The 8,991-nt window shown below is 43.5% G+C and overlaps 1 protein-coding gene across 2 annotated transcripts in view; it reads left to right on the top strand.

The window, feature by feature from the left end:
• Nucleotides 1-860: 860 nt before the first annotated feature.
• Nucleotides 861-8,991, top strand: part of CFAP69 (cilia and flagella associated protein 69) — a 58,553-nt gene continuing 50,422 nt past the window's right edge. Inside the window, exon 1 of one of the 2 annotated variants that reach the window (XM_088797769.1) lies at nt 861-1,182. In XM_088797769.1, coding sequence (XP_088653895.1) covers nt 1,069-1,182 — 114 coding nt within the window. In that variant the 5' untranslated portion in view covers nt 861-1,068. The remainder of the gene's footprint in view (nt 1,183-8,991) is intronic. The other variant, XM_088797771.1, reaches the window with a different exon arrangement.

Below are 8,991 nucleotides of genomic sequence, written 5' to 3'. Positions count from 1 at the left end.
TTCTGGAGGTTAAAACAAAGGAAAGGGTAAATCTTTAGGTTAAACCTTTCTTTAGGTTAAACCTAAAGGTTTCTTAAATAAGGATTCTTAAACAAGTTTTCACAGCCATGGTTTTTGGAGTGACTGAGTTATACTGATGATTATCACGAAAAGCTTTCCTTCAAGTCTTCACCCTTCTTGTATTATGACTCAGGACACAGTGAATAGATAACACAACGATAGTAAAGATAATGATAAACTTGACCATTTATATAGGTTGCTTATTATGTGTCAAGCACCACTGTACAAAACTATCATCTTATTGGATCCTCTCACAGCAATCCTATTTCACAGATGAGAAAAGGGGGGACAGGGAGAGGTCTTCCAGGGCTTATCTTGCTTTAGATTCAAGGATTTGATTCCAAAGCCTTCTAACATTGTGTAAAATGCCTTGTTTGTTTACTTAACCAGCAGGGCCACTCAAGTACAGAAGAGGTAGTAGACTGGGAAATGCAGATGACAGTGGTCACTTCTCTGGGGTGTGACTGCCCCCGCTTCCAACACTATCCGTCCGTCATCCATCACTCAAACATCCTACAAACCTCACCCCTCCACCCACTCACATCCGTTTTAAGAAGGCCCCGCACAAACTACCAAAACAGACACACATGGCGCTGAGGTCACATTGCCCTGGTACGTACCGAGGTCTTCCCTCGCCTCCCTAAGCGGCGGAAGCCGACCCGGCCACCCCACGCGTGGAGGTGCAGATGAGTGCTGGGGGTAGTTTGCCTCCCCGGGCATCCAGAGGAGGCGGCGCTTTCGCCGCCTGTGGCCCCGCCCCTAGCAACGGCCTGGCTTGTGTTAGCAACCGGCGGGCCGGCGGCGGCGGATCGCGGCGGGTGGGCTGCGGCGGCGCGCTGAGAGTGGGGACCGGGTGGCCGAGGCCACGGCAGGACCCCCGGGGCCTGTCTTTGACTCTCGCGGCTCCCAGGGGGGCCTTCCCTTCTCCGTGGCAGAGCTTCTTTGGGTCCCGCAGCTGCGGACACTGTAGGACCCAGGACCCCCACCCCTCACTCGGTCGCCGCAGTCATGTCTGCACAGGAGGCGACCGCCCCGGCCCAGGAACCCGGCGGCAGGACTAAGTCCAGCAGCCCTCGACAAATCCCGGTGGTCCGGGTGGTGACGGAGGACGAGGACGCTCAGGTAGGGGCAGGTGGGTGTGCTTTGGAGGGTGTGGAGGGAGGGGGTAGGTTGCGGTCAGGCCAGGGGCCGCAAGGGCCGAAATGGCCCAAGTGGAAACACCGGGAGCCCGCGGGACCGAGGTTCCGAGCCCAACGCCGATCCCCCCGAGAACTGCGCCGCCTGCAAGCAGGGCTGACTGTCGTCAACCAACCTGCCTGGAGATTTGAGCCGCGACGTCCTCGCAGGGCGTCCTACTAAACTAACGGAGCTGGCGAGGCTTTTGCTGCTCGTCTTCGAAAAGCGTGACTACGAGGGGCCTGGGGAAGGAGACGTTCTTAGCGAAAACAGGAATTGGACCACTTTATTTGCACTGTGCTTTTGTATGTTAGATCCCTTTTGTCAAGGGATGTTCTTGACAGAGGCAGAAATTTCTCCGGTGTTGAAATTTGCTATTAAAACCTGGATCGGGAGGGAAGGAAAAATGCTGTTAAAATTAGAAATTAAGAATCGTTTTTATATGACATTGGAAGCTGATTGTGGAGAGGGTCAGAGAGAACTGGCAGATAATAGATTTGATTTCTTGTATTGTGCTCGTATTTGGTTTTCAGTTTACTTTTGTTATGAATACAAAATTGATTCAAGTTGGTCTGTGGAAAAATTTCACTTCGGAGCCCTCGCTTGGATTTCCATTTGTAGCGGGGTGTTTAGAAGCTCTAAGTCGTTTGTTTCATGTTATGGTCCCATTGCTCCTCCTTTGAGAGCCACGATCAAGCCCTAAAACGTGAATTCTATGGAGGAATCCAGCCCTGCCTCCTCACACTAATGGTGTGGGGCCGCTATGGGAATTCCTGTGGAGACTTCACAAGTCTCAGGCTGCGTCAGGAACCTGGTCTTCTGGGTCCACATCCTGGAACCTTGGACAGTTCCTTGGGAGTGGCTGGTTAGTTGGCTGGGGACCTCTTCTACAGCCAGAAGAGGGTTGAGCTCTCTGGGGATGGTCAGATATTTACATTATCTGCGGAGCAACAGCACTTTTGCATGAGTAGAAGCAAGAGGAATTGACCTAAACAGTTTTGTGGAAATATTCCAGCCCGGGTTGGGAGAAGAACTTTGAGGAACAGCAGCCCTCCACTCTCAGGGCTGGCTGCAAAGGTCGCAAGACTTCTGCTGTTCTCCCAGGAACCGGGCAAATCTGGGAAGCAGGTGAATTTTGTATCTTATGGCTCTCATTCATTCTTCCTTTACTTGGTGTAAAAAAAAAGGGTGGGCGTGGCAAGGGAATATGAAGCAAGCAAGCATGGGTTGAAAAAAAAAAAGAACAAGAAAAAAGAGGAAATACTTTTAATAGGCCATGGCCAAAATGGTCCACAACATATCAAGTAAAGCAAAACAAGTATACCTGTTTATATGTGTATTTTCTTCTTTCCCTTTTTCCTTTCATGCTTTTTTCCTTTTCTTTCATTGCCACCTCTCCTTCCATGACCTAGGATTCTCTCCCAGGAAGAAATCAATTTGTATTCATTAAAGTTCCTACCTTGTTAATAATGACAAGAGAAAAATTCTGAGATATCCTGCATTAAATTACATCAGGCCTGGCTAGTGAGAGGAAAAGGCAAGAGTAGTTAACCAGTTAGTAGCTGTGGGCCAATTAACAAAAAAATGTGTGTTGGAGCTATGAATCCACCTCTGGGTGTCTTATTAGCTGACCGCTAGACCCACCGCTTCCTGCATATGTACATGAACTTTCACAATTGTTCCTACCAATCAAATGTAGTAAATATTTCATAGAGATTGTGCACTTCTTATAGAACTTCCCCTACTTCACTCTTTCCCTGCTCCCCTTATCTGTAGCCAATGTAAATTCTTTCCAAACAAGTTACATCTTTCTTCCACAAAACATAATGTCTAAAAGCTCTCCTCAACTCCAGATGGTGGACAGGTTTGTCTTTCCTACCTAGCCCTGCTGCTGCTGGTTTAAACGGCATGCCCCAGGACCTGGTCCTTTGTTTTTCCTTTTATTATTTATTTATTTATTTGTTTATTTATTTATTTATTTATTTGTTTGTTTGTTTTGGCTAGCTTATGGCTCAATAAATCCTTTCTTTTAGAAAGACTTTAAGCTGTGAAAGGTTTTTTTGTTTGTTTATCTACTTCATGAGTATTGATATTTTATAAAGTATTAAAGAAAAAGGCAGTATCTACCAAAAGAAATGCGATAGAATAAAAACTTCAGAGCCGAGAGAAATGATCACAGCCTTGCTGGGTTTTATTTGTTATTGATTTTACAAATGAGGACCCTAAGGCCTTGAAAAGTTAACTTAGCCTTACTCAGTTTCATTACTCAGAGTGGGGTCTAGTCCTCTTTGCCATCATTAAAATGGTAACTTTTTAAACCCCTACTGCCTCAAGCCAGTAGAGGAAAGACTGGTGGAACTCTAAATGTTTTCAGTCCTTTCAAACCATTCCACGTTTGCAACCTCCTCCTCTGCCTACACTTGAGACACAGTATATACCCTAGCCACTAAAAGTGAGTGTGGATTCTACCTCAATTCTTTAAGCCAGCTCCATCATAGGGTTGAAACAACAAACTGTTTACCTTCATTTGTCTTCTATTTAGGTTAATGTTGTTCCTGTCATTCTAAAGACTCAGAAACCCTTTAGAGCGGTGCTTCTCAAATTTTAATGTGCATTTGTAGCACCTGAGGGTTTTATTAAAATGCAGTTTCCAGTTTTGTAGGTCTGTGGGGGAACCCTGGATTCTGCTTTTCTACCAGGATTCCAAGTGACGCCACTGTGACTGAATAGAGGACCCCACTTCCCACTCTGAGTAGCAATGCTAGTGTATTATGGCTACAGTGTGGTGTGAACAGTGTTACAGAGTTTCATAACAACTAATTCCTGGAAAGCTGAAGGAGGTATTTTAATACGATTCAGATTATAAAACCACGTAAACAATAACAATAAAACAAAATTCCAGCTCGCCCTTCACCAGGTCAGATGAGGTGGTAAAAAACCCAGGGGTACCAAGTGGGGCTCTGCAAGACCTACTTGCTGTCCTTTCTTGTCACCACAGTGTCTCAATCAGTCCAGGATTAATCTTTCCTCCTCCTAGTCAGGCCTTTGGTTTGCTCCTTTTCCTTTTCCCAATCTATTTTCCATAAATACCACGTTGTCATCTTCCTTTCTCCCTGAGTCCCACCCCTCTTTCTTTCGGGATTCCCCAGAATCTCCTTATTGCTTACTTCACTTAATATGTATATATAATTACACTGGCCAAATCACTTAACCTCTCTAGACCCGTTCCCTTTTCTATTATCAAACAAAAAAGCGTTCAGGGCCGAAAGCTTTTCTAAAAGTAAGGGCTTATTGAACCATATGCTCGCGAGGAAAGGACCAGGTCCTGGGGCAGGGAATGTAAACCACTGCTGGGTGACGGTAAGGAGTCCACCATCCCAGAGTGGATGAACCTTTTTGTACATCGAGTAGGGCGACGAAAGACGTAAGTTGTGTTGAAAGAATTTACATTGATAAAGGGGGTGGGAGAAGGTGAAGCAGGGCTAGTTCTGGGATAGGTGCACAGTCCGTAAGGGAGAAGTGTTTATTCCTTTAGATTGGTTGTGGGCAACAGTCCGGAAAGTTCATGCGTAAAGCAAAGTAAGCAAGAAGGGAGGACACTGGTGGTCAGTGGCACCGGATTGTTCTCTTTAATCATGGAAACAGCCACCAGGAAGTTAGTTCAGAGTCCCAGCATCCATCCAGGAATGTAAGTCTTTTGTTGGGTTTGCCCTGCAGTTGTTAGCTAATTAACATCTCTTTTCCTTCCACACTCTGGCCTGCTGCAATTAATTTAGGACATCTCAGAGTTTTCTCCTCGTCACTGTAAAACCAGCCTGTCCTAGATGAGTGTTCCCCAAACCTGAGTGACCATCACAGTCATCTCAGCTTTTTAAAAACACTGTACAGTACATACTACAGATCTACTCAATCCCCAGTATGGAGCCTGGGACTCTTGAAAAACTCACTGAAGTGATTTTTAGCCTCAGAACCACTGTACAAATGATATCCAAGGTCTCTGCCATCCCTAAAATGCCTCAGCCCCACTTCTGTGTTCTGTTTTCAAGGTTTTCCAGTGCATAATCTGTACATTATCTGTTATGTATGCGGGGCCTAGTGCCAGCTTCATGAAGACAGAAACGTGTCTGTTGTTTTTTAATGCAGTCTCCCCCATTTGCCCCACTATTCCTACCAGCAGCATCCAGCACAATACTTGGTACACAGAAGGTGAAGGAGTCCCTTTCCTTCTTTCCTGAATTTAAATCTTACCCCACCTTCAGATCCTGCCTCTGGAGCATAAAGTGCTCTCCCACTAGGAAGCACTCCCATTTATTTTCACCCTCACAGATCTTCTCTCATAAATGGGTATAGTCCTAGGTCTGAGTCACACCATGTTTCACCCAGCTATCACTTGTTTTATGTTGGTCAGTTTCATTTATCTAAGTTTTGTCTCTCTCACTAGAATCAGGTTCCTTAAGTGTAATATACCTTAATACTTACGTGTCCTTCTCTCCTGGACTCTGAGCTCAGAGTGGAAATTTAAGTCCTCATAGTAGCTTACAAAGCCTTCCGTGTTCCAGTCACACTGGCCTCCTAGCCTCTCCTCATCCATGCCAGGTATACACCTGCCTTTGCACTTTGCCTTTGCACTTGCTGGGCCCGTTGTCTGAACGTTTTCCTCTTGCTATTCATGGCTTGTTTCCTTAGCTCCTTCGAGACTTGCTGAAATGTTACCCTCTCTGTGAGTCCTTTGCTGACTCGAGCATCCTAGCACTTCTCCTTTTCTCCAGATCATTACCATCTTGTGGTATGCTAGATAATTTACTGATTTTGTCTCCCTCAAAGCATATGAATTCTTTCTGACAGCAGATTTTATGTGTTTTATTCAATACCGTATCTTTAGTACCTAGAACAATGTCTAACACAGTGTAAGCTCTTAGTAAATATTTGCAGAAAAAAATATGGAATTGTGATTAGTTCGTTTGCATAGGTATCATGGCTGAGCTTCCTTGCCCAAATTTGCCCTCCCTCTGAGAGCCTCCACATCTGCTAGTTGATGTCATATCCCGCCACTGTCTGTAATATTGCCGTGGACTGTGGCCTTAAAATTGCCTCCCCCTGTTTTGGAGAAATTGCTAGACATAACCTTTGTGGTCAATTGAGGAGTCAGGCAGAGAACTGAAATGCAAAGAACCGGCATTCGTGCATCAGGCAGACCTGCTGGCCCACTTCCTAGTTATGTGACTTTAACAAGTTAGGTCTCAGGGCCCCAATTTCAACAGATATAATAATGCTACCTTTATATGGCAGATTGGAGGATTAGCTAAGATATAAAGTGCCAGGCACATGAAAGGACCACAGTAAATGTTACCGTAGTTCCTTTCCCTATAACAAAATATCAAATGAGTAAGGTTTCTCCCCTTTGAAAGCTCCCTTGGTAAAGTGGGAAAATAAGTTCATGCTATAACTTTGAACTTGGAGGTATAATTTACTTCACAGCAGTTTATTAAACTTTTGATCTTAAAAAGGTTTTGTTAAATATTTTTACAGTTTCTCTATCAACATCTTATGATAATAACAGCAATTATTTTGATATTTATATGTGTATGTTTTCTTTTGCTTTTACACTCTGCTTGTGTGATCTCATTACCCAAACTTTACCAGATATTTATCCTATGATTTAGACATCTCTCTCTCAAATTTAACTCATCACCAGCCTCAATACAAGCCTCTTCCTCCAAAATTCCCTGCCTCAGCCAGTGATGATGCCACCACTTATATAATTCCTCCAGCCCAGGAGTCATCTTCACCTTTCTCTTCTCTTTCCCACCAAATCAACTCACTCATTAGGTTCTGCTGATTCCACCTCCTAGATGGTTTCTATTCCATCTGCTGTTGTCTAGCCCAGTCACCACTACCTTAGTTGGGGCCTCAAACTACAGACTGCTCTCCTACCTCCAGTTCAGTCTCTACTCGGGAGACAAAATTATCTTTCTATTGTTACATTCCTCTGGCTAAAACCTGTGGCAATAAACCAAGACCACCCTAATAGGAACCAACAGGCTATTTATTCAGAACTTGCTATAGAATGAGCATCAGCCAGCATTACTTGCATTTGACAGAGACTCCAGGGCAGGCAGAGCTTTCCAGTGAAAAAAGCGAAGGCATCTGGTGTGCTTTGGTTAGATGTAGTTGCCATGGGGAAGCTGGAGGTGAGCTAGCTAGGAATAGGGCATCCTGTGTCACTCATTTGGGAAGTATGTTTGGCTTTTTCTGGGTCCCGAGTGGTAAATGGGGCAAAATTAGGGAGTCGGGCTATCATTGACCTAGTCCTAACATTGCTGAATCAACTGCTGCAAAAGATGTGATTTGGCTCTCTAGGTTGGTTGCTGAAGAGGTTGTAGGCCAGAGTTCTAGTGCCATATATAGTCTCGCTATTGTCTGTTTATATATCCAGTCTCTCAAACCATCGAATAGCTTCTGAAGAGCCTCAGCATAGCATACAAAGCCTTTTGTAAAATGGAGTTAATAATGGCACCTACGTCACAGAATTTAATTAGTAGATACGTGTAAAATGATTCCAACTGCACCTGGAAATAGACATTGTCTAGTAAGTTATAGCTATCACCATCATTGTGATTATCATTATTGTTATTCATGATTTGACCTCTACTTGTCCTCATCAGCAGCATCTGTAGCCACGATCCCCTGCACTCTCCTCTCCCAACATACCAGGTGACTCACGGATCCTCTAGATGCCATGTTTTCTCTTGCCTCCAGGCCTTCACACGTGCTACTCCCTCTGCCTCCATCTCTCAAACCTTCAGTTCATCTCACAAATCCTACTCACTCTCGCCTCTGCCTGCAGATTACTTCTTCTGGAAGCTGTTCCAGATTCCCTCCCCTGCTCCCCATGCCATTCTGTGTCCTTCCACCTCTTAGCATTCGTGGAGCATTTTGTAGTGTGTCATCTGTATTACCTGCATCCCGTGCCAGACTGACAGCTACTTGAGGTCAGAGCAAGATGTTTCCCACACCTAGCACAGTTTGTAAAACACAGAAGCTGTGTTATAAATATCTGTGAAAGGAGGTAAGGGCTAAGGGAGAGAAAACTCTTTAACATATAATATATGCCAAGCAAGTAAAACACAGAGTAACATGAAGAGATAATACAAGATAAATCTAACAGGAATCTATGCTTTAATCTTTACTACTCTCTGTTTCTTGTAAGAGTTATACCGGCTCGTTGGGGGAGAAAAATCTGATAATACATATAGATATTAAAAAGAAAATCCTTCACTGACTTTTCATAGCCTTTCCAACCCTCAAAGCCAATATTGCATAAAATCAAAAAATAAAAACTCACTATGTGTATTTCTCCAAGAACACAGGAAGGAAAAAGAAAGAACTACTAAGGTGGTGGCTGATGGCAGTATTAAATACCCAAATCTTAAAAGGCAAAATTCTATTTACAATTTCTTTGGTCACAATAAATTTAATACTGTAAACAATTTAACAGTAAAATATAATAACTTTTAATGGTAACCATAGTATCAGATATACTTAAATATTTACTAAATCCTTTTTGATTGTTAATTTTTAAAGTAAAAATCATTTTGAATAAATAAACTCATTCCAGTACATATTTTGCAAAGTTAAAGTTAAAATGCTTAACTGAAAATTGTTTTTGCAAGACTTTTTGAGGTCAGAATATACGAGTTTGTAATTGTGAAAGGGAAGGAAATTCTAGATTTAAGAGTCAATGGAATAATGACT

Source organism: Rhinolophus sinicus, chromosome 4, assembly GCF_057876585.1.
Source record: "Rhinolophus sinicus isolate RSI-liver-muscle chromosome 4, RSI-T2T, whole genome shotgun sequence".
In the NCBI taxonomy this organism is placed as follows: Eukaryota; Metazoa; Chordata; class Mammalia; order Chiroptera; family Rhinolophidae; genus Rhinolophus; species Rhinolophus sinicus.
Note: the sequence above shows the minus strand (reverse complement) of the source record. Positions and strands in the feature narration are given on the sequence as shown.